At 34.2% G+C, this 27,584-nt stretch overlaps 1 protein-coding gene across 1 annotated transcript in view; it reads right to left on the bottom strand.

Moving 5' to 3' along the window:
• Positions 1–588: 588 nt before the first annotated feature.
• The window catches only part of FMR1NB (FMR1 neighbor), a gene marked incomplete at both ends in the record, with an annotated part of 33,887 nt that continues 6,891 nt past the window's right edge, over positions 589–27,584 (bottom strand). The window contains 4 exons of the mRNA XM_081277762.1: positions 589–781; positions 12,797–12,893; positions 14,882–15,022; positions 19,216–19,329. Of these exons, the coding sequence (XP_081133888.1) occupies positions 589–781; positions 12,797–12,893; positions 14,882–15,022; positions 19,216–19,329 (545 nt within the window). The remainder of the gene's footprint in view (positions 782–12,796; positions 12,894–14,881; positions 15,023–19,215; positions 19,330–27,584) is intronic.

Below are 27,584 nucleotides of genomic sequence, written 5' to 3'. Positions count from 1 at the left end.
AACCAACTCCTGACTCACAGTCCAGTACTTTAGTCCCTCTTTTCTCACTTTATTCTTACTTGGCCCTTCACAGTTATCTGGGGAGAAGGAGACCCAGGCTAATGTTAGGGAATCTGTAAGCCTATAAAAGGGAGGCCCAAGTAATCTGCATATAATTCTGTGATCCTTCTCTCAACCTATACTGCATTTTACATGTTTTAAGAGAAGATACCTGAGACTAATAGCTAAGTTTTAAGATATGAACCCAGGTGTGTCATAATCCTGTGGTCATACTCCTTCTTCTGGATACGTGGTGATATGGTCAACATACTTTAAGGACTATGGCCGTGATTGTTTAGCAAGGGTATGTATCATGGGCCTTAGAGTCAGAGCAGGCAGATTCCATTTCTTTGCTCTCTCTGAAGGACTGAAATATGCATACCAAATAATTCCCAATAATTTGGCACATCTTGTGTCCACTTTCTTACCATCTAAATATCACTAGTGATAATGTCACTGCAGAAGCTGACCCTCTTGTGGCCCAAACATTTGTGGGATAAAAATGTTGGGCAAACCAAAATGATGGTAGAAATAGAAAATTCACAAGAATCAGAGATTGAGTGCTTCAACTTTATGTCCTACTATGAATTGATTACCTTTGGTCTCCTGTTCCTTCTCATCACCTTCCTCATCTTCCATTGCTGTCCCTAACATTTCAGCATCAGACTTCAGTTTGTTTCTTTGTTTCTTAAGACCCTTAAACATTCTGTTGACCTTCCTTCGTAAAGGATTGGCCCATTTGCTGTAATATGAAAAGCTCAATTAAAATCATATTTCTCAGGGGCTGGGTTGTGGCTCAGTGGCAGAGGGCTTGCCTAGCATTTGTGATGCACGTGGTTTGTGTCTCTGCACCACATATAAATAAACAAAATAAAGGTCAACTAAAAAGTTAAAAAAAAAACATTTCTCAACAGTGGTAGAAGAATCATAGATGGTTATAAGGAAAAGGAAATTTGCCAAAATAATTCTTTACCCGTTCCAACCTGATTTTTTAACTCATTACATTTAATAAATCTGATAGGAGTAATACACTTGGCTCATTCATATTTATTGTTGTAACCATCATTATTACTCTATATACCATAATTTTGATTATTTGATCCTCCATAAGAGGAATATTATTCTGCTTCCTTCTACTGACATCAATGTTACCCACCCTTAAATACCCAGCTTAGATATTTTCTTGCCTAAGAAGCTTTCCCTTTCACTCCTAGTCTAAAGAAATTCTTCCTTCCCATGACCTTCAAAACTAAATAGTAATGGCTCCTATTATATTAGTATTTGTTTTTTTCAAAGCACTTTCTCTTACTATTGATGTCATTTGGTATTCAGAACCATACTCCCTTAATCATACTCCCTTGCGTTTGTGTGGCCAGAGAGTGAAAGGCCACTTGAGACTCTACTATATGCCAAGACTTTGCCTAGGTACCTTATATATTTGATCTCATTTAATCTCACAATAACTCTAGAAACTATGTAGCAAATTTCCTATCTTGCAAATGATTAAACTGGGTCTTAGAGAGGTAAGATAACTCACCCAAGGTCACACATAGCTAGTAGATGGAGATACTAGGACATAATTAGGTTCGTATAGGCTCTTTCCATAGAATCATACCGCAGTGTCATCTGACAATAGTTAAAAACAGGTAGGGTAGCTTACCTATGTGCTAAAACTTCCAGGTGCATGATCTCATTTAATCCTCATAATGACTTTATGGCAGGTACTATTTATCATCCCCATTTTTCAGATGGGAAAATTAAGGTACCAGTAAGTAAAGCAATTTGCCCAAGTTAGCCAAACTACTATGGAGCTAAGAATCAAATGTAACCAAATGCAGTGGTGCAAACCTGTAATTCCAGCAGCTCTGGAGGCTGAGGCAGAAGAATTGCAAGTTCAAGGTCAGCCTCAGCAACTTAGGGAGGCCCTAAGCAACTTAGAGAGACCCTATCTCTAAATAAAATACAAAAAAAAAAGGGGGCTGAGGATGTTTCTCAGTGGTTAAGCACCCCTGGGTTCAATCCCAAGTACCAAAAAATAAAATCAAATCTAGATCTGCCTAAATCTAAAATACAATTTCTCCCCCCAATCCCATGCTAAACTTCCTCTTTCTCCTCTTGGAGCTTGTTAATCTTTAGGCTGAAATCTTACCTTATGTGTTTTTATGCTTTACAGAGGAAATGTAAATATTAGACTTCTGCCAAGAAAACTTAGTTGATTATTGTTTACAGAGTTTTCACTTTCTAAGGAACTAAACATAAGCAAAGGAGAAAAAAATAGAAATGTTCATGACAGAGGTAAGGTGGGAACCCCCCCCAAAAAAATGATTTGCCTATAATATTATGAAGAGGTAATAAGAGATAAATAATAATCCTATCTTCAGCTCAATGTTAAGTAGCATACAGAAAAGAATATCCAGACTCTAACAGTACTACTTAGCTATAAAAAACAACCAGGTTCTGATCACATGGAGCCTGGAGGTAGATAAGCCTGCCTTTGAAATGATGACTCTCAAGGTATTACTCACTTTTCTCCCCTAAAATTGCATTACTAGGTTGTCACTGAGCTGCATTTGATAAGAAAGATATGGAGAGAAGAAACACCTTTTTCTCAATTAATCATAAAAATGTCTCCAAACATAAATGAAATAGTGAATGAAAGCCAAAAATATATTTATATGATTTATTCGTGGCTTCTTTATGTTGCCATTTTGTTGACTATAGTCTTGAAAAATAATAACCACAGCAATGTCACAGTTCTCGGTCCTTTGAGGCCACATATATTTCAGAACACAAAATTTTTGGAGTTTTAGAAAGGTAATGTGGCATGATACACTAAATATTACATGTCACTCCCATGGGGTCTGGGAAGTAACTCATAATAATAATAATGTTTCTACAATGAAATATATGTATATTCACTCTTAAGAATTAAGTAATGACTACAAAGAATCACAGGTCAAATCAGATCAGGTTTTGCTGCTAAATTATTAGGGAAAATATTTAGTTTTACAGAACTTTTTGAAATTCAGAATTTTAGATAAGAAATTATGATTTAGATAAGAAATTCAGTCTACTACTGACTTTAATGTATCTTCCCATAATTAAAATGACCAGATTTTCTTTATACATAGGTTATTTTTTAAATTTATTTTTAGTTGTCAATGGACCTTTGTTTTATTTATTTGTATGTGGTGCTGAGAATTGAACCCAGTGCCTCACACATGCTAGGCAAGCACTCCTACCACCGAGCCACAACCCCAGCCCTATACATAGGTTTTTATTTTAAATTTTGTGTGTACATCTCACTTTGATTAACAAAGAAAAACACAACAGAGCCTTATTACTTCAAAACCCTTTGTGATGCTGGGCACGATAATGCATGCTTGTAATTCCAGTGACTTGGGAGGCTAAGGTAGGAGGATCACAAGTTCAAAGCCAGTCTCAGCAATTTAGCAAGGCCCTAAGCAACTTAGCAAGAACCTATGTCTAAATTAAAAAAAAAAAAAAAACTAAAAGGGCTGGGGATGTGGCTCAATGGTTGAGAGCCCCTGGGTTCAATTCTCAGTACAAAAACAAACAAACAGGGCTGGGGATGTAGCTCAAGCGGTAGCGCGCTCACCTGACATGTGCAGGGTGCTGGGTTCAATCCTCAGCACCACATAAAAATAAATAAAGATGTTGTGTCCACCAAAAATTAAAAAAAAATAAATATTAAAAAAATATTTAAAAAATAAACAAAAAACCTTTGTACTGACTTGTCTTGGTTTCAGCAGACTTGGTTTTAGGTTCAAAATATTCCCAAGGTCACTTCCATAGAACCTAGTCATAAAACTAACATCCATTACTGAGATCCTAAAATCTAATGAGAATGCCAAAGGGAGAAAGGTACGGTGAAAAGATTTGGCCTGTGTTCTACAGGTGTTCTCATAAAAAATGTCCTATAGGATAGTCACTATACTCACACTTGAATAGTATAGGTTAACTTACTGCACACTGATTCACTATTATGTTTGCTTGTTTGTGAAATATAAACACTATCCTAAATATTAGATGCATAAAATTAAATAACACATAGGAGCTGTCCTCATGAAGTATAAAATTTAGAATGGAAGGCAGATATATGGGCTGATAATTATATTGCATTGAGATAAGTCCAACTAGAGCTAAGTAGAGAATGGTAGGAGACAAACAGAAAGATACCTAACCCAGTGTGGGAAGGTCTGGGATGAGCTTCCTAGAAAAGGTGACATATAAGCTAGGGCCTGAACTCTGAGTGGAGTAAGCCAAATAAGGAAGAGTAGAGGTAGGGAGATGCATAAGGGCATTTCAAAGAGTGGGTTCATTGTATGAAACACTCAACATGGTAAGGAGGCATGTTGTCTGTGAACCTCAGGTAGAGGGCTGTCACTGTGAAAACTAAGTGAGCCCACTGGGAATATCTAGTGATACAGATCTACAAATCTGTAGGACTTATTTTCCTCTCTAGGAGTTCCCAGGAACCCAGATCTAATAGCAGAGAAATGGTATAGATTTGGTTTCAGTGAAATGGTGGTGGGTGGCGCTAGAAAGAATGGTTTGAAGTAACAGTTGGCTGGATACAAGAAAGCAGATGATGTTAGATGTCAGATAAGGGGAAAACAGTTAAAGAGACTAGAGTTCCTGTGAATTAAAGAACAGGTGCAGCAAGAGTAAAGCAACAAGACAAAGTACCTATTGTCAAAGAGTAAGATTTTGAAGTTTAAGATTTCAGAGGTTCAATTTTTGGTGAATGGCAATGTTCAATATATGGACATGAAAATGGGGAGCCAATGATGAGCTCAGAATACATTCAACAAAATTGAATACATTAGGGAACTCTGAGGCTAGAGCCTCAGGCAGCTTATAACATGGACAGTGAGGATACAGAAAAATATGATCAGACATAAAAGAACACAATGCCTAGAAAGTGTCTGGATCACTTAGGAGCCCATAAACATTCACAGAATGAATGGATGAATGAAGAGTTTAACTAGAGAAAGTCTAGTGCAGTTCCAAATAGGCTGCCTATCAGATTCATTTAGGAGCCTTAAAATGCACAAATTTCAGGAGAACACCTCAGACTGACTAAATCAGAATGTCTAGGGTACAGCCTAGGAGTCTGTTTCGTTAAATATTCCCAAGGTCACTTCCATAGAAGCTATTTACCAGATTTTGAGAAACACCACTCTACTGGATTGATTTTTATTTTTGTTTATTTACTTTTTGCAAAGGGAGTCTCACCAAGTTGCCCAGACTTCCATCAATTCCTGGGCTCAAGCAATCCTCTTGCCTCAGCCTTCCAAGTAGCTGGGATCACTGACACACACCACTGTGCCTGGCTAGTGGGTTGATAATTTTACATGATTCTTAAATTTTAATTCATAAATATAAATATAAATCCTTTAAGATGATTAAAAGCATACTGTCAATTTTATGAATAGGAAACAATTTAATTTGCTATTTGCAAATTCACAAAGATAAGCAGAAAATCCACAGAAACAACTAATTATATTATTACAATCAATATTTATTGATTTGCCTACTACATGGTCTAGAAGCCAGGGGTTGTCAATGTTTAATGTAAACAAGAAGCACTTGTTAAAAAAACAGACTGCTGGGTCCCACCCCCAAATTTCTGATTCAGTAGATCTGAAATGGGTTCTAAGAACATAATTTAAAAAAAAATTCCCAGGGGATGCTGATGATGCTGATTCAGAGACTCCAATTTGAGAATCACAACTCTAGACTCAGAGTATGAGGCCTGGTCCTCAAGGAAGTCATAAATTAGCCAGAGAAAGAAAACAACTCACAGGAAGTAAAGGATAATTATGTGCTAAATTCTGTGGATTAGAACACAAATGCAGAAAGAGATTCCAAGGAGAGAGAAAACACTGGAGCAGTAGAAAAACACTTCATACAGGAGTTGTGGAAGCTGCAATTTTAAGAACAGAAAGAATTCAAGAAAGTGAAGAGGATAAAGAAGAATAATCCTAAGAAATAGGAGCAACATGGGCAAAAGAATAGAGGCAAGTATAAACCATGGTTTATTCCAAGAAAAGTAAAGATTTTCCCCATCCATGATGGTGTCTTTACTTTTCTTGGAATACACCAGGGGTTGTTCATGCATAGAATGTTAGAATATATATTATTCGTGTATAGAATGTTAGAATATATATTATTGGCATTATAGAATTGTCTAATATAGATGGCTTTGAAAGCCACAGTTCTTTGACATGAAGCAAGAAGAGGTTGTTATGTTTTAATCTATACTTTTTCTCCTATAGTAGAAAAAGTAAAGAACTTAATAAAAAGTTGGGTTGGAACTGCTTGCTGTATCACTAGGTAATCCTTTAAAATATTTATCCACACTGGAGTATCTAATTGTTTTTGGTGTTGGGAGATAGAATGCAGAGCCTCTTGCAAGTTAAGCACACACTCTATCACTGAGCTACCTCCACAGTTTCTCATTATGCATTCTTGAACAAGAGGCTAAACTCCCCTGCACCTCTCAGTTTTGAAGGTCAAATAAGACAATGTGTATGAAAACCCTACACAAACTTGAAAAGGCCAAACATATGCTAATTGTTTTTAATCTGCACTTCTCCTGTGTACTGTGACTTACTATCTTGTATATTAGAATATATCCCTTATTAGACAATATGCCCTTTGAGATCAGACCATGATCTAATTCACCACTTTGTCCTCCACAATACCTATTATGAGGCCTGGAATGCAGGCATTCTTGAATGAAAATGCATTGGAAGTTATTGAATGACATCATGAAATTAAATACTACTACTTTATAAAGATGAATCTCAGAGGACATTGCAGGATGGACCAGTAGTACAGATTAGTGGTCCGGGTCCAGATTAGTAATATATATGTCCAAACTGGCTTGGCAAACAGGCTTACTCATTCCCCCTTTACCTAAAGCAAGACCATACATTCTTGGTTAAGTACCAGGAAACATCTCCAGGACCTGCCTCCTAGCCATTCAAGTTCCTAACCCATCCTAGACATAAGTTACTCACTGGATTGGATATACATACCCTCCTCAGTTATCAAACTCTTTGCACTGTAGATGCTAGCTTTGGTTTCCCCTTTGCTCCTCTCCTGAAACCACTTTACCAGGACAGAGAGAGCATATAAGGCCTGGACTGTACTAAGATGTGACAATAAAATGGAAGAAGAGGGGCTGGGGTTGTGGTTCAGCAGTAGAGTGCTTGCCTACTGGGTTTGATCTTCAGCACCACATAAAAATAAATAAATAAAATAAAGGTATTTACAACTACAATTAGAAAATAAATATTTTAAAAAATAAAATGGGAGAAGAGGCAAATACCAGACCCACTCAAAAGGAAAAAAAAAATGACAGGAAGGCTAGGCAAACAGAATATATATTGAGGCCAAAGGAAAAGAAATAGGAACAGATGACTCCAAAGTTATAACCTGTGAAACTAAAGAAATCAGTGAGATTTCAAGAGGAAATGATCTGGGAGAAAAGGAAGATGAGTTCACTTTTGCATGTGTTGCATTTAGGGTGCTGAAAAAATTTGTAATTCCCAAGAGCAGCTGGAAATATGGAATAAGTAAAAGTGAAGACTTCAGGATTCAGATTTTAAGAGACATTCACCCAAAGAATCTCAGAATATGATTATTTGGAAAGGGCCTTGGAAATTCTGTAATTCAATTCTCCAGTTTTATTAGAAAATCGATATGTAAATAGTTTCAGCTTATCTATGAAATTGGAGTGAAAGCAGAATTAGAACACAGATCTTAAAATGTTCTTTCTATTACATCTTTTTATAAATGCGAGCAAAGATTTGGAAAACAACCACAGTTGCAAGGGGAAGAAGACCACACTGAAATGGATCAGAATAGTAAGGCATAATGAATTCCAAGGGAGGATAGCTCAAGAAGGGAACAGTCAATGGTGTATTATTTGACCAAAAGGTCAAGTTGAACAGGAATTCAGCAAAAAGGCCACTGCATTCTGCAATAAAGTTTTTAGTTACTTGGCAAGACACTGTTCTTTTCAATAATACCTTCTGTTTCAGAATTCTCTAAAATGCTGCCCTGGGAGACCTTGCATAGGAATACCTAAGTCATATAATCCACATATAATAAAGTTCTCTTATTATTTTAATAACTAAATTAGCTTGAACAGAGTCCAAGAAGAACTGGCTTTATACATATTTCAAATCTATAGTGACGTTAGAAGAGCATTTGAGTTCACTCACATTCTCATCTGACATAATTTTATCAAAGTACTTAGAGCATAGTCATATTTTTAAAATTTATAGATTTTATTTCCTTTCTCTAAATTAATATATGTATAATCCTAGGAACTTCAAACTTTCCAGCAGTTGGCTAATTACTGGATAAGCTTTTCAAAAGAGCTTTACTGGGGCTGGGGTTATGGCTCAGCAGCAGAGTACTCTAGTATATGCGAGGTGCTGGGTTTGATCTTCAGCACCACAATAAATAAATAAATAAAATGAAAGGTATTGTATTCAACTACAATTAAAATAATTAAGAAAAACATTACTAATTATGTTATACAATATAATAAAACATACAAACATGGGCTTTCAAAAATGTAAATGTCTATTTTGTTAAATTCAATGGGTGATGATTTTAGGCAATTTTTAACACATTTATTCCTAATTTTTAACTCCCATTCTAAGAAAATAAGTGGCAGTAAGACTATGTGCAAAATGAAGACCATATTATAATACAGAGAATCATGCAACAGGATTTGTCTAAACATAAAAATTTTCAATAACAACCATCTGGAAAGTAGCAACATTGAAAGTATAATAGAGAATATGTTTTTTACATCACCTGTGTATCAGATAATCAACAATCTTATAAAAATGGCTTTTTCTTAGTTGGCAAAATATAGTTTTCAATTTTTAGACTTAGTTCTGAAATTTCATAATTCAGAGTTACAAATTCAATCTCACAGAAAGAACAACATGAAAATGCATTTCATCTGAATTTAATAAGATTTTTCCAATCTTACCTAAGTTATGTACATGTTCAAGTATCCTATCACTATTTAATATGCAGTTGTTTAACTGGCAGTTGAATACAGACTTAAGCTTTAAGAACAGAAAAATATTATAAAGTAAATTTAGCCCTTGAAGCCACCATCACTGGCATTCTATTACTGTAATGCAAACAATTCAGCTACCCTCCTCCTCTCTCTCCCTAGAACCCACCTCCTATGCTTCCTTTTGTCCCCATCAACTTGATCTTTTCCCTCCTTCTCCTCTAAATAAGTCTTAAGCACATCAGTGATACTTAAACCTAATGATGCTTCTGATCCCTATTAATGAGGATAAAAATAGATCTTCCATAACCTTGAGGATGCAATGAACTTTAAAACACATCTAATATGCAAGTTTAGTAAGGCTACCTGTAGCAAATACTGGTTTTTCACTTATGCTCTCCCCTCCCTTGTTGTTCATGTGCAACCATTTCAAGCTAACTTGAGTTTTTTTTGTGCACCTGGTTCATACGACATCTAAGTTCAAGTCTAGCAAAAGTAAATTAGAGATTCAGTTACAGATTATTCCAGGGAAAATGTTAAACCACCTCTTCTTAGAGATGACAAACAGTGCAGGGAACAGTGGTGGATGCCTGTAATCTGAGAGAATGGAGAGGCTGAGGTAGGCGAATCACAAGTTTGAGGCCAGCCTCAACAACTTAGATGTACCCTGTCTCAAAAGGGGGAGGGAGACTGGGGACACAGCTCAGTGGTAAAGCATCCCTGTATTCAATTCTGAGTACAAAAAAAAAGAAAAGAAAAAGAAAAATGGAAGAAATGACAAGCAGTTAAGGAAACAAGATCAAATCTATCTGTAGGTAATGAATTCTATGGAAAGAGTCTTTGCCCTCCCTTTAAAAACTCATCATGTACAACCATAAGAATGGAATCCTAATTATAATAAGTTATACTCTATGTATGTATAATATGTCAAAATATACTCTACTGTCTTGTGTATATAAAAAGAGCAAATTAAAAAAAAAAAAACACCTCAAATGGCACCTCTACCATGGAACCTGCCCTGCCCTCTCCCACTCACCCTTCTCCCCACTGCTTCAAACCTTTTATAAGTTATTTCTAGCACTCTTTTCATTCCTTAATTATATTCTACTTTATGTTGTTAATTAAATGTGTCATATTTGAGATTTGTTTTAGGATGATTTTAAGATCCTTAAAAGTAGGGCCTATGAGATATTCCTGTATCCTCCATCTATCTAGCACAAGTAAATACTGAATGGATCATAGTCAACTGAGGAAAGCATGAATGAGGCACCAAAAGAATGAAGTACATTTGGCTCTGGGGAGTGATCATCCTTTTCACCTGAACTGCTTTCACTTCTTCTACTTGAATAGATTACTTCTAATTGTTCACGTCCCCAACTTTGCCAGCTGTTAGTTCCTTAGGTAGTCTATAAAAAAAAGTCACTATCAAAATTGCAGAAGTGGGGGAATGTCAAACCTTCTATGTTTTTGCTTGCAACTGAAGGCCAAGAGAGAATTCCTCAAGGAATTCTCAAGTATTTAATGTATTAAGACAGAACCCAGCAGGAAGAACATAAGGATAACTTCCAATGCAGAAAAAGCAAAAGATTCTTAGAGAAGAGGCCAGTATCATGTTACTGCAGATCTGTATTTGGCTTTTAGTTCCAGTGATTTAGATAAACAACTGTATTTGGCTTCTTTCTTTTCCTTCTTAGATTGCTACATATTGATTTTACTGCTGTATCTATTTCCCTTTTATAGAATCATTTATTTTTTCTTCTCTAATAGTTTGTTTACCTCCTTATTCTTTGAAATGGAGAAGAGAAAGTGAGTTAATCAGAGCTTTCTAAGGTGATATCTTGTCCCCCAAAAGGGGAGTTAGCAGCCTTTGGTATCTATTTAGCTCCTTACCTGGTATCAGGAATGGGATTTCCATTCTCACACAATTATTGTCCTTGCTTCTAAAATCAGCTTACCAGGAAAAGCTGACAGTGTCCCATCCACCCTCTACCATTGTTCCTGGAAACTCAGCTAAATATCAAGCTAAAAGTGACCACTGGCCCTGGGGCTAGCTTAGGATGATAGACGAAGCATATTGGTCTCATACAAAAGAGTAAAGTAAATAAAACATAGAGCAAAACACATGGTGTTCAATCCACTTACATATTCACTATTCATGTTTCTCAAATAGTTTATATTACATAGAAAAAGTACAATATATTCATATCAGGGGATAATCCTTTGGATTTCATTTCAAAGAAAAAAAATCCTGCAGACCTGTATATCTCATAAAATTCATTGGTGGAGGACTAAGAGAGGAACTGGAATGAAATAGTATGTCATGCTTATTTTCCCCAATACACTATATGGCATAATCCTAACCACCAAATTCTAGCAAATATTTCATTTTCATCATGGGCTATTTTTATATGAAACTAAGCTTTGAAGAGAAGTAGGGGTAAAAAAAAAAAAAACAAACTCCATTCTTACACCCAATTATCTTGGAAAAAAAAATGAGAAAGGCCAAGGAATAGCCATTACCAGCTCAAAGTAGGAAGCTAAGCAAAATCTGAGCAAAGAATTGATTGTCACATGCAAGCTAGAGAATTTGAAATACTGTGACCCAACAGTGGATTCAAAATAGTCTGTTACGGTAATGTAACCAAAACTTGATGATCTTTATGGAAAGTAAGGGAACAGGTGTGTAGTCTAAATCTTCCAGTGAAATCTTAACCAAATTTTTTGAGAGTGCAGATACTATTGTCTCATTAACTTGAACAAAAACATCAAAGATGCTTAATCTTCAATATGAAATTTTCCTGAGAATTTAAGGAAGTACTTACTCTCAGGGTCATGACAATACTGCCTCTACATTTGCACATACGTGAGAAGGAGTTGTTTCCTATTAATGTCTGTGCTCTAAATACTGCATAATTCTTACCCTAGCCCGGGCTCTGCTCTGATACTCCATACCCACTCTGTCCCAGTAGGTGGGGAGCTATTAAAAATAAACAAATTTGGAAACACTGTGCTAGTAGCCCACTGGAATTTCTTATGATACACTAAGAGGAAATCTAGTACAGTTTTGCTTGATTGAAGACAGAACAAGGCTTTGAAATCCAACGGTAGATGAACATTAAAGACCAATGGCAGGGGCTGGGGATGTGGCTCAGGCGGTAGCGCGCTCGCCTGGCATGCGTGCGGCCCGGGTTTGATCCTCAGCACCACATACAAACAAAGATGTTGTGTCCGCCAAAAACTAAAAAAAATAAATATTAAAATTCTTTCTCTCTCTCTCTCTCTCTCTCTCTCTCTCTCTCTCTCTCTCTCTCTCTCTTTAAAAAAAAGAACAATGGCAGATGACTTAATAAAGACAAACCCTTCCAGAAATCACTGTGCTTTGGGAACTAATACTCCCATTCCACACACCTCCAGCTTGCCAATTTATTATTTCCTTTATGTTGTTGGACAAGAGAATGAATAGACCCTATGCAAGAAAATGTCTTGAATTTGTGGAAAAATAACATGTTTTTAAAAAAATATCATTTTAACTCTACTTTTTTAAGTTTTTCCCAACCTATTTCCTTTAAACAAAAGGAACTCATACATAATTGCTGTATTTCTGAAGCATCTAAATAAATATGCCTATACACAAAAATTCACATTTACTTAGCAATTCACGAATAAAAGTTTATGTTTGCCTACCTCCTCTGGCAAAGAGAGCAGCAATAAATGGGCAGACATCCCAGGGTGATCATGCTGATCACACCAAGCCCAAACATCCGGAGCATCTGTGTAGGCTCTGTTGGTTTAATTATATCCTGTTACTTTTAGGACTTAAGCAAGAGAAGCAAATTTGGGTTCTTTCATAAAGTCTTTATAAAATTATTATTTAATAAAGTAAAATAAGGAGGTATTCTTAAATAACAGGTAAATATCCTTATGAATCTAGAAGCTGCAAGAGTTTAAGAAATGTTCTTGAAATGCAAATCAAGGCAGCATTTTCAATATGCTGCCCCTGATGAATACCTTAGCAAAATGATCCTACTGTTTTTGTTAACAGATTATAATAATTCATAGTATATATCTCTTTTGTCCCTAAGTGAGCTTTTTTTCTGTGGCCATATGTTATACATCCCAGAGCATTTGAGGAGAAAATTAATCTATGAATGGTTAACTTGGTAAAGAAATGGCTTCTTAAATGTTTACTTCAAAATTACAAAACATTAAATTAAATAAGGAATCAAGAATTTGCAGGTGAATAAGCATAATTTAGTCTCATATTCATTGGGAAGTTCCTTCTAATGTGATTGGGGAATTGTAAGACACGGTTCATTTTTTTCCTCTAAAAGAACCAAATGTCTCTTCACACAAACATAAAGACCAAATTAATGAATGAATTATAAATACCATGTGACATTGTGAAAGTTATAACACTATATTCATGATCAGGCTTTAGTTTTCATTAGTAATACTAGATATCCAACAAAGAGCTGTAAATTGAATAGAGATTATATTAACGTAAGTTATTGTTTTGCACGCATCCTTTTCATAGTGCTTGTTAGTATTCCATCACATCAAATCCATTCATCATGGGACCAACTGATAATATGTCCCCACTATCCAAATAAAGGTAATAAAAACAGATGGTCTAGCTCTCAAAACTTTAGAAAAAAAATTTAAGAACATAACTCAAAAACAATAGAACAAAGAAAAGCTAATAAACATACCTTAACAAGAAACATTTGAGTCTACTGCTTCATGCTGAGATATTGAAAACAACATAAATGGGAAAAATTCTACTCAGGAAAAAAAGCTAGGAAAATGAAAGTTAAGGCATGCCAATTGATATTGTTGGGACTCAGAAAATGATAAACCAAAATAAAGGACTCAGAAGCAGAGTTTCTTTCTGACCTCTTCCTGTGCTCCTATATCCTGCTCCACTTAACCTCTCTCAAAGAAAAGGCATAAAAATTAGACTTTCTATTCCCTAAAACAGGTCATAGAAACTAGAATTCCTTTTATCCAAAATAAGATATATGCCTAAAATAATACTCTTATCTTCCCCACCTTTCTTCCTTGGAGTTAACCATAAAGAAATTCTATGACCTAATTTGTCTAATTTCAGAAAGGGCCCTGCCCCATACTGGTGATGAAGAAATGCTGCACAGAGATCAAGAACAATATGAACAGGACTCACTGGATTTCTCCACCTAGTTTGTTAGAATTAGATCCTACTATTTTTGTCCAACTTATTTCTAAATGGTTGTCCATGCATCATGGAATGTAAATATAAAATTGGATCACTCACCCTGCACCTTTGGATCTTTAACCTGATGGTTCCGGTGTCTCATAAAACTATTATCAAATAAACTTCTTTATGATTTTCTTTTATTAATCTGTCTTTTGTTACAGGGGTATCATCCATGACCCTTTAAGATGAGCATGAAAGGTATCATCCCCTTTCTACCCCTACAGTACTATCTCCTAGGCATTGAGTGTTATGCATAATAGAGCCTAGAACACTTGAGTCAAAAGGCAGAGAATGATCAAAGCAAAAGTAAAAATGAGACTGATTTTGAATGGTGATAGTCACCATCCAGGAGCTAAGCAGAAACTGTGCATGAATACTCCTGACTACCTCAGGACTTTCTAATGACAGCATTGCTCTAGGGCTGGGAGGTCTCTTCAAGTGTTAAGCTGGGAGATCCAAATGTGAACTTACACCATTGTGAAATGTTTATTCAATTTAAAAACATAAATAAAATAAATGAATTGAGATGAACTTACTATCTGTTAATGGGGTAAAACAACTCAAGTCCTTGGTCCCGGATGATGAAAAACAGCACTTGTATCTCAAACATTCAGTCTCATTAAGATTCTTCAGTTCTTTACAAGGCTTTACTTCTTGATTCTCCTTTACAATGCATGCTTTTCAAAACAGAAATACAGAAATAAGATTGGAAAAAATACAGAAATACAAAAAAGAGAATTCAACATGGTTAGTAAGCACTTTCCCCATTTAAACAATTAAATAAAGGAAAAAGAAAAACATAAGCTGGTATATTTTGAAAAATTGGATGACATATACAAATACAAATGAATGCTGAAAAATAAGAGTTAAATGAGAAAATAAGAAAAATTATCAGAGTTACTTAACATCACATTACTACTACTACTACTACTACTACTACTACTACTACTACTGTTATACTACTACTGGGGATGGAACTCTGCACTTTACCACTGAATACATTCCCAGTCCTCTTTAATTTTTTTTTTTTTGAGACAGGGTCTCACTAAGTTGCTCAGGGCCTCTTTCAGTTTTTGAGGCTAGCCTTGAACTTAAGATCCTCCTACCTCAGTCTCCTGAGTCACTGGGATCACCGGCATGTACCACCATTCCTAGCTAACATCACATTTCTAATTGTAGATGTAATGAAGAAAAATACAAATTGTCAACAAATCATTGGTAAGGCAGTTTTAAAAAAAAATATAGGAAACCAGTCATGGTGGCGTATAACTGTAATCCCAGTGGCTAAGGAGGCTGAGGCCAAGAGGATTGTAAATTCAAGGTCAGCCTCAGCAATTTAGCAAGTCCCTAAGCAATTCAGAGAGACCCTTTCTCTAAATAAAATATTTTTTAAAAGGGTCAGGGTAGTGGCTCAGTGGTTAAGTGCCCCTGGGTTCAATCCCCAGTACCAAAGAGGAAAAAAAAGGAAATATAAATTATGAACTGAGTGGTAGTGATAAAAATATAACACATAATGATCTAAATCACAAGCCAAATGCCCTTAAAGTTAATACTCCATTAAGACAATATCACAGACAACTTCTTACTTAATTTTACTAAGCTACAGTAACTCACTGAATGCATCAATAAATAAAATTCATACGTTTTATTGTGAAAGAGTAAGGTAAGTGATTTCACTGGTATTGACCAACATTTGTGTACACTTATCATACAGGCACTATAATATATTTTAATATTCTTCCATTTACCCTTAAGTTATGATTCTATAACTTTAAAAAAGCAGCAGTTTTGGTCATAAACACCAAGGTTCCATGCAACTGTAAAAAAATTCATGTACTGGGCTGGGGTTGTAGCTCAGTGGTAGAGCGCTCACCTAGCATGCTCGAGGCACTGGGTTTGATCCTCAGCACCACAAAAAAATGTAAAATAAAGATATTGTGTCCACCTAAAACTTAAGAATAAATATATTTTTAAAAATAATGTATATCTAAAATTAAAAGTTTTCAAGCTCAAACAGCTAATTTTTAAAACAACATACTACATTTAAAAAGAAACAACTACTAAAAGAGCCAACATCATATTTTTATTCAAAAAGAAAAGCAAAAAATAAAAATGAAAAGGGCTGGAGATATGGCTTAGTGGTTAAGCACGCCTGGGTTCAATCCCTAATACCAAACAAAACAAAAAAAAAGAAAAACATACATCAAAGATTTACATTAATACATAAATTAAACAGACATATATTAAATATGTTATACATATATTAAATAAATAGACATATACCAAACAAAATTATACATTAATATATACATTAAGGTATGTTTTAAGGCAAAAAATAGATTCAGTTCAATCTTTTGTTCAACTATTACAGGCTTTAAAGAAAAAACAAATATTTTATAATCATTCTAATACATCAGTAAAGAACAATTAAATTGTTTTAAGTATATTTTAACCTCTCAATACATTTTATTATATTCTTTTTCTTTAAAGACTGGCAATTCCTGAAGTTAAGATAAAAATAATAATGGATACCATTCATTAAGCACATCTTTGGACAGACACCTTGCTTTACCCACATTACTACTAAACTTCACAACAAATTCCCAAACTAAGTTTTATAGTCTCCATTTTAAAAATAAGGAAATAAAGGACCACAGTAAATTCTACAAGGTTAAAAACAATGTATTACCAATTGACCTGGATCTTCATTTTCTAGACATTTTAGATATATAAGTTTATCCTACTGTTATATACTCTAAGCAATCTTCAGTTCTGCTAGGCCCACAATAACTCTCCTCTCCCCAAGTTGGACTTCATCTGGAATACCCCACTCAGTTCTAATGTCAGACACCCAGGAAAGGGTGACAACAGTCAGGATCTAGTTAGAGATGGGATAGAATGCCTTCATCCTGAGTTTCTCACCATTATTAGCATTGTATAAATACTACTTTCCAGGAATGCTAAAACGAGGGTTTAAATCATAGTAGATACTGGACTAGATAATCTCTAAGTCCCTTCTAATGCTGAACTTCTATTATTTTATAATTAAATTGCATCTGATGGACTTTGCTAGATATTAAAATTAACTTTCAGACTCAATAAGAGACACTTGTAATTTTAAAGAACAGAGCAATTTTGCTCTAATGTATTGCTCACTTATTAAGACATATTTAATTTTTATGGCTTCCTCACATCCTAAGTAACACTGAAAATGCATATCAAAGACAAACAGTGTCAAACTTTTAAAGAAAGAGTAAAGCTATTTTATCAGTTTTAAATATGTAATTTTGTCTAAGAGGAAGAAGGATCAGATGACCTCTAAAGCTTCCTTACCAGTCTGTCTCAAGGTTATCATTTTAATCTTTAAAAGATGAATATTTTGCAAGCAACAGTCCAATGGCAAACAAGGCTATTTTTAATGCTTGAACAGTAAGAGTGTTTATCTCCAATTACATAGAGGAGGAAACAAATTGATTAAAATAGTTCACATTTTATGAACATGTAGTTATTATTTTTTATTTTTAACTGACACATATTAATTATACATATTTATAGAGTACTGGTGTGATATTTGATACATGTATACAGTGTGTGTTGATGAGATGAGGGTAACTGATATATCCATCACTTTAAATATTTATCAATTCTTTGTGTTGAAACATTCAAAATGCTCTCCATTAGCTATTTTTAGTTATTCTTTTCAAACAAGATAATATGTACATTTTATAAATATTTAATCACTCAAGATTTGAATCAGTGTAGATCAGATGCTTTTAAAAAAGGAAACAATTTGATTTTGTTGAAAAAATTATTCCATAAAAATGATTTTATCTCAATTAATTTTATCAGGTTAAGAGAAATTTGGGGGAAATGCAAATAACTTTTAAAATATGGTTTCAGTGTTTGTATATTATAGCTATTATGAATAAGTAACAGTTTACATAAGCTCTAAAGTGTAAATTGTCTTTTGTTATTTATGACCAACTTTGGCACTCAGTAAAACATTCTTTTAGCCTACATAACATTAACACCTTCCCAGTTTTTCATTTTTTCACTCAATTTGACCATTCCAGTATTTTAATTTATTTTAAAGAACTCAATTATTCTGCTATTCTCATTGATAGTAGGTATTTTAATGACTATTTTGTACTTAATGGAAGCAGTATATGGAAACAGGAATAGATTTATGCAAGGTCATAGAATTTGGTGGTAGGGTCTGAAATTAAACAGTGGATATCAATTTGTGATCATAAACATACATCAAATTTTGTTAGAATAAATTCTGCACTATTCTTAATAAAAGCTTGATGTTTGCAATTCACACAGGTCAATTTATGTGAAGCTTCTGCTTGAAAGTGCACCACATGTTATACAAAAAGAAACATGTTTATTTGTAGTTAATAATTCTCAAGGGTTATCATGTGCTTGATAAACACATTATATACAGAATCACAAAAAGAAGATGTGACTTGAAACCTGTACTTTTTATCATTAAAACAGATGGGAAAACATCTGTTATACTTCAAAACATCAAAGCCACACAATATTCTGTTTAATGCCACAGACAACATCAATTTCACAATACTGAGTCAATGACTACATTTCTGGCAATGCTATTCAGGTAAATTGTGAAAGCTTTAGGTATTGGTGAAGGAAATATATTTTGTGAAGAATAGCAAACCTTTATGTAATGCCTTACAAATAATTGTCTTGATTCACCCTCACAAGACTTTGTGGTAAATATTTTCATTTTAAAGATGAGGATATTGAGATTCAGAGAGATTATCTTGCCTAAGGCAAAGAGCAGAGCAGGATCCATTTTCTGTTTTCAAAACAAGGACATTGACAAAAAGGTCAAATAAGAACTTACTTGTTGGAAAGAAAAAAATCAACAGAGCTTTCCAAGTGGATGTTTCTTCCAAAGATTGGCCATCAGCATCTTTATTCTTCCATAGGATTAATTCATTTGCAGAATCTGAGAACCCTTTAGAAAAATTAAAATTATTAATCACAGCATATACAGCATTCATTACTATCAATGACCCTTTAACAGCAATTATCTTTGCTGAAATTAATTATGGAAAGTCTAATACATAACAGATATTGTATTTTAATCTCACAGTATCATAGGTATTATTAATAATCAAAATATAGTTCTCCTTTCCTATGAAACTAAGAAAGTATTCAATTTACAAATGCTTAAACTTTAGGCTGACAAATTCTATTATTGCCCTGTGAAATGATTTATAATAGTGAACTTCCCTCTGACAAACAACACTGACATTTAAAGGCCTATAAATTGAAAAAGTATATATTCCAACTAAATCAGAACTCATCACAGAAATTCTTGGCAAATATGTTGGCTTCCTTATATAATGATAAAAATTAAGGTCTTAGGTACAATAAAACCTTCCTTATCCTCCTTTCTCAGTATTTCAAAGAACATTTTTGCCATATTTACACAATTCTCTCCTATAAAATAGAAGGTTAGCAAAGGTTTGTCCATATCATTATTACCTATCATTCTCTTTAATAATACCCCAGGGGGCTGGGGTTGTGGCTCAGAGGTAGAGTGCTTACCTACCATGCGTGAGGCACTGGGTTCGATCCTCAGCACTACATAAAAATAAAAATGAAGGTATTGTGTCCACCTATAACTAAAATAATAAATATTAAAAAAAATAATACCCCAGGATTTCAATATAAAGCTCAATTATAACTGTTAACTATTTCCCTATAAAAAACATTTAGATTGTTAGCAATTTATCGCTGTTATAAAGAACACTGCAATGATTATCACTGGTTTGCAGATTATCCCTGGAGCTATATATATATGAAGATATTTATGAAAAAGTTCTTAACATAAATTCTTATTGATTGGCTCTTGACCATATGCAAATTACTCTCCAACTAAGCTACCCCAAAGTATACTTCTACAAGTAGTACAAGAAAGTACCAATATTCTTCCATCCTGTCTTTTGTAATTTCCTAATTTGGTGGCCAAATTAAAATAAAATGCCTTTTGTTTTGATTTGCACCTTTAGTCATCAGTTAAAAGTTTACATCTTTCATACATTCAATTGTGTAATAAGGAACTTAAGTCTCAATCTGCCACAAATTACAAATATTTTTTCAAGGAAGTCAGTTACATGATTTATGATGTATGGGAGGTTCTGAAATTTCAAGTTTTGTTTGTAATCAAATCTATCAATCTCATTATTATTTCTTAAAATCTATCAATCTTTTTGTTATTTCTGCTTTTCAGGTCATGTTTAGGAAGACATTCTGCACTCTAATGGTTCCTTCAACATTTCACTTTTAAAATTAAAATATTTAATCCATTTGTTATACATTTTGGGATATGTTATTAATTAGGGATACATTTTAAGCTTTTCTAATACTATTTATTAAATTCATCCTTTATATTTTTGATTAGCATGTATTAATTGTAAATATTTTCTATAGTGTGATATTTCAATAATTTATATAGCACACAACAATCAGGTCATGGTAATGTGCTAGGAGCCACAAGCAAATAATATGATGCATGGCACCTTTGGTTGTAAAGTGACGCCAGCTAGCCACTGAGATGATATGATTATGTTAAGATTTACATTCATATGGAAATTGGACTCCTGCTGTTCACCTTGGCCTGCTACGGGACTCATGTTACGGGAATCCTGGAGAGTTCCCATTGGTTGGGGAAGGATAGTAGGAGGGAATTCCGGGGGAGGTCCGCCCCCACCCCCTTCCCAGGCCCGCCGGTTCGGTAGACGCTCGTGGGTGGACCGATTTTGGCTTGCCGAGCCTACGGAGTATTGGCGGCTTTTTCAAAAATAAAGTTTTGTTCCTGCTTGAATGGCTCGTGATTTTCACCATATCTTTAGGTTTGGAGCCTTCAAACTCCTCTCTTTCAGATCTTCATAAAATATATAATAGGTTATTATGACTAGAGAAAAATAGAAATAAGTTATCTAAGAGACTATGAAGAAAAATGTTGGTGCTACTGTGTAGCCATAATAGCTAAAATTGCTAAAGAAACAGAACAAAAACCTACTTTTCTGTCTAGAATTCTTGAATAAAACCAAAAAAAGTGAAGAAAATTAAATCCATCATTTCTATTTATAAGATCATCACATTCTAAGTTTTTATATAGACCCATTTCTTGACATTTTATGATTCCACTAATTTATGTGTTCATGCATCAATACCAGTGAAAATTGATCTTTTATTGTTCTGTTTTAATAAGCTGAACTAGCAATTATTTCATTAATCTTTTTTATCAAAATTTTATTCTGAACTCTGAAGAATTTTTAGATGAACCTTAGAACCATTTTGTCAAGTCAAAAAAAAATCCTAATTAGGTTTTTACTGTGATTATATTCATTTATTTAAGCATTCTTTCTAAAAACTATTTACTGTGTGTCTCATGCTAGGCATAAATTCAGTTAAATGCAGATTCATTTGGAAAGAAGTGGTAGTTTGCTAAGTTTTCTCACCTAATTATTGTTTTGTTTCTCCATTTATTCAAGTCTCTTTTTATATCACTGGGTAAAAGTTTATAGTTGCATTTATGTATATCCTGCACCTTTCTTATATTTATTTTCAGGTATCATAAATATTTTGTTGTTATATAAATATTATCCATTCACCACATTTTATAGCTGATTTATGGTACATAAGAGAGTTATTTGTTTTTGTTCTTATATTTTCTTACCTACTTACTCCCATAAATTTACTTTCATTAGTTTTATTGTTCTTCAGTTTTATTCCATATAGCCAACCATATTATCATACGTATAGACAGTTTTGTCTCCTTTCTTTCCAATATTAATAGTTCTTTTTTAAATTTTTTATTTGTTCTTTTTAGATATATATGACAGTAGAGTGTATATTGACATATTATACATACATGGAGTATAATTTCCCATTCTTGTGGTTTTACATGGTTCTTTTTATTCTTTCATTCCACTACTTAGAACTTACTTCTAAATCTATGTTGAATAACCACTATAATGATAGGCATTCTTAGTTTTTCTTGACTTTAATAGGAATGTTACTTTTTCATCAAGTGTAATGTTGGATGCTAGCTTTAGATAGATAGATAGATAGATAGATAGATAGATAGATAGATAGATAGATATGAAATGAGAATTAAACCCAGGCTTCATACATGCTAGGCAAGTGCCCTCACCACTGAGCTACATTCCCAGCCCTAAGACAGATATCGTTTATTAAATAAAGGATGTATTTATCTAATCATAATTTATTACAAATTTTCTGTTGTTTCAGTTTTAATCTAAAATAGAAGCAGGATTTTATCAAACGATTTCATTATTTATTTCCATGACCATATTTCTTCTTGTATATCAACTGTTAAATATTAATATTTTCCAATATTAAAATAATGTTGCATACCTGAAATAAAGCCCACAAGTTCTAATGCTATTGTAGGCTTTGTGGATCAACAATTTTTTTTTTAAAGAGAGAGTGAGAGAGGAGAGAGAGAGAGAGAGAGAGAGAATTTTTAATATTTATTTTTTAGTTCTTGGCAGACACAACATCTTTGTTGGTATGTGGTGCTGAGGATCGAACCCGGGCCGCACGCATACCAGGCGAGCGCTACCGCTTGAGCCACATCCCCAGCCCCATGGATCAACATTTTTTGAGGGAGTACCGGGGATTCAACTCAGGGACACTCAACCACTGAGACACATCCCCAGCCCTATTATGCATTTTATTTAGAGACAGGGTCTCACTAAGTTGCTTAGTACCTCACTTTTGCTGAGGCTGGCTTTGAACTCATGATTCTCCTGCCTTAGCCTCCCAAGCTGCTGGGATTGCAGGCATGCACCACCATGCCAGGGTGGATCAACATTCTTAAGTGTATCTGTAGTTTTATTTGCTGTACCTATAGATTTTGGCATGGGAGTTATACTTGCTTGATAGAATAATCTAGGAAGATTCCTATCTTTTCTATAGTGAGATGGTTTAAACAGTATAATAATTATTTTATCCATTGAGTTTCAAGAAAATTCATTAATTCAATTCTGAGTCTACTTTTTGGAGGGGTATAGTTCTTTAACTTTTTACTTCTTCTTATCCATGAGTCAATTTCATTATTTTCATTTCCCTAGGAAATTATCCACTTACAAAAGTAATATAAGAACAGAATCATAGAAATATTGACTTACACTTTTAAATTTCCTTGATATCAATGATAAATTTTCTTTCTCATTTTAATAAAAACTTCCAAATACATTTGAAAATGTATTCTCACAATGAATTCTATTATAAATATTAAATCAAGCTAAATTCTATTATCTGAATGAACTATATTTTCTATGTCAAATACTAAAAGATATACATTAGTTTCCTACCATTATTGTAGTTTTTTTTCCATTTCTACTTGAATTTTAACTGTTTTTGTATTCAACACTATGCATAAGTGTATGAAAATTTTATCTTTGCTGCGCATGACATATCTTGTCAATATTTTTTAAAGTTATACTTATTGTTGAATACCTATTATATTTTACATTTGGGTAGGATACATCAGTGAACAAGTCAGACAAGATTCCCACTCTCGGGCTGGGGATGTGGCTCAAGCGGTAGCGCGCTCGCCTGGCATGCGCGGGGCGCTGGGTTCGATCCTCAGCACCACATAAAAATAAAATAAAGATGTTGTGTCCACCGAAAACTAAAAAACAAATATTAAAAAATTCTCTCTCTCTCTCTCTCTTAAAAAAAAAGATTCCCTCTTTCATGGAGCTTATTATAATACAGTAGAAAAGACAGACAAAAAACAAGTAAACTAATGAATTAAATAATTCCAAATTGTAATAAGTGCTATGAACAAAGTGAATACTGATACAGAATAAGATAGAAAGCCTGCTTTAAATATGGGTTAGCCTCTCTGAGGTGATATTTGAGCTAAAACAAATTAAGATTTGAAGTAGCTGGCTACACAAAGGGCCTGGAAGAGCACTTATAGATCAGGGGACACAAAATTAAATTAATGTTGCATGATTACAGGGTGTTCACTGTCCTACATGACACAGGGAGGCAATTATAGTTAAAAGAGGCTTTACCAGGATCTTTGTACTGCCCTTCTCTTAGTGGCCCCCCTATCCAACTGACCATACTTGTTACCACTTGACTCAGCATGTCATCTGCAGCATTGGCTGGTGATAGCATACCACACACTGAGTCTCCACTTTAGGTTATATCCCAAAAGTGGTGTTTTCTCTTGAGTCCCTCAAAGACAGATATTTATTCCTCTTTGTAGAATCCCTAGATCAAAATGCATTAGCCTCCAGATATGCTTGTGCTGAATCTGAGGAGAAACACAGGTTGCTTTGATTTCTCTCAGTTTTGTCTGGCCTTCATTCTTTCAGAAGACCATGTTCTTGGCATACAAATAGTAGATGGCACTCTTCTAGGTTTTCTAGTTGTCCACGATAATAATTTTTTGGTAATTTCAACAGGTATTGGAAATTGGGGAGGGAATTAAACATATTTACTCAAATAACACCACTGGTGGTTGCCTGAACAAATTTCAAACACATTTAACCTTGCTCACCTATGGTTTCTTCTCTATTATTAAAGACAATTACTTAAAAATTAACTTGAACAGTTATTACTCAAAATGTGGTATGAGTACAATTAGGTGGAATACAGATGGAATACTTATGGATGTATAATTCTTTGTTATTTATGTATTTATTTAAAAGTGTAAAAGAAAAATATTAGTAGCATTTCAAGCCTACAAAAGTGACATCAAATGGTAAAATTTTATAAAATCCCTTTAAACATCCTTGTTCTTTCTTCCCCAGGCTCACTGTCATCTTTCCTTCCCTCTCTTCCAAATTTCCTAACAGCTAGCCAGCACACAAATCTTTTTTTCCTGGATCTTCCTCTCCAGCCATGCTGCCTCCAGCTTCCTTTCCCTTTTGCAACGCTTTTCATATGCAGAATAATTTCATCCTCTTGGCCTTTAATTTGCATCCTTAGACTCATTAGCATGCTCAGCAAATAAAAGATTATTAGGAGTCAGCTTCCTTAAATGGCAGCAGGAAATGGTAAACAACCAATTATGTTTCCCTGTCACAAAGAGTTTTTATCTTTTAATTTCCCTGTTATGAAAAAAAAAGATTGAAAATCTAAACTGCATTTCATAGGAAAAGAAAAATCAGACTCAGTATAGAGAACTTCCTAGATATGTGGTGTCTACAATTGTGCCGGGTCCCTTCTCTTAGAGGGGCCCCATGCTTGATCTAATATTCTGCTACTGGCTGTTGACAACCTGAAATCCATAATAAATTTCTTACAAGGGAGCCTGTATTTTCATTTTACAAATTATGTTGCCAGGTCTGCACTGGGGAAGGTCTGTCAGATGGGGAACTGAATGAAAGAAGGTGAAGAGACAAAATGAGAACAGCAGCTAATGGTGTTTCAAAAGATTCTGTTTGGACTTTGAGGGTCTACCTATGCAGTTGTTTTTCTGGACCATGGTCTCAAAAATCCCATGCCTTTATAATTATATCAAAATGAATCCTATTGTCATGTACAACCAAAAAGAACCAATAAAAAAAAAAACAGACCTGAATTTGCATTCTGGCTCTGTCACATACTACCTGGTGAACTTGGGCAAGTTAATAATCTTCTCTTTGCCTCAGGTTACTTATGTACAAAATGGGGATAATATTTACTTTGAAAGATTATAATGATTAAATGAAGTCTTACATGAAGTGTTCAGTACAATGTAAAATGAGTAAATATTTTCTGTGTCTTTCATCATTTATTTCTATTATTTAAAATTTTAAATTAGCACTACTATGTTTTCAGGGTATGTATTTTGATACTGTCATCTCATCACAGCAAATACAACCAGTTTTCCATTTATAACTGCCACAGTTGCCTTTTTAAATAAATATACATTGCAAATTGAGGTAGTTTAAATTTTAAAAATAACTAACTGGTAGCTTTAAGATAACCAAGAGTTAAGAAGATATAATACAAATTACTAATCAGGCATAATATGCATTTAGTTTTTTTTTTATTTTTAAGGCAAAGAAATTGAAGTCTTAAAAGGTAAAATGACCCACTGAAGGTCACAAAGCACATCAGTGGCAGAATAACAACAATCAAGGTCTCCTAACTCCTAGTTTAGGGATCCACCAACTACATCACATGCACACATGGTTAAAGCAAGAGTAAGGTGTTGCTCAATTATGTATATGGCATGCAGACACTTTCTATGTGCAATGCCTCATTCACTCCCCAAGAATAACAGAAAAAGAATTATAATATAATGAAACAGAATCTAGTTACTATATTTTATCCAGGAGCTAAAGCAATTTGACGATATTACCTGAGTTCATCTTTATTTCTCATTTTTTTTATCTACTCTGGAAAGGATACACAATAAGAATTGATTCAATAGTTTTAGGGTCTTCTAAGTATAGAATCATATCATCAGCAGATAGTACCAATTTGAGTTCTTCTTTTCCTATATGCATCCATTTAATTTCTTTCATCTGTCTAATTGCTCTGGACAGTGTTTCAAGAACCATGTTAAATAGAAGTGGTGAAAGAGGGCATCCTTGTCCTGTTCCAGTTTTTAGAGGGAATGCCTTCAATTTTTTCCATTTAGAATAATGTTGGCCTGGGGCTTAGCATAGATAGCTTTCTGATGTTGAGATATGTTCCTATTATCCCTATATTTTCTAGTGTTTTGAACATAAAGGGGTGCTGTATTATGTCAAATGCTTTTTCTGCATCTATTGAGATGATCATATGATTCTTATCTTCAAGTCTACTGATGTGATGAATTATATTTATTGATTTCTGTATGTTGAACCAACCTTGCATCCCTGGGATGAATCCCACTTGATCATGGTGCACAATCTTTTTGATATGTTTTTGTATTCGATTTGCCAGAATTTTATTAAGAATTTTTACATCTATGTTCATTAGAGATATTGGTCAGAAGTTTTCTTTTTTTGATGTGTCTTTGCCTGGTTTTGGAATCAGAGTGATACTGGCCTCATAGAATGAATTTGGAAGTGTTCCCTGTTTCTAAAGAACTGGTGGGAGAGTTGGGATCAAAATGCCAGTCTCCAATCTGCTCCTCATCTTTCATGCCACTGGTCTATATGACTGTTGTATAAGTATAACCCCAAAAGTAACTTGTCCAGGAATCCAAATTACAATATAAACTAGAGATATCCCAGAGTT

Source organism: Spermophilus citellus, assembly GCF_964194105.1.
Source record: "Spermophilus citellus genome assembly, chromosome: X".
Classification (NCBI taxonomy): domain Eukaryota; kingdom Metazoa; phylum Chordata; class Mammalia; order Rodentia; family Sciuridae; genus Spermophilus; species Spermophilus citellus.
This window is presented reverse-complemented; position numbering and strand designations above follow the sequence as displayed.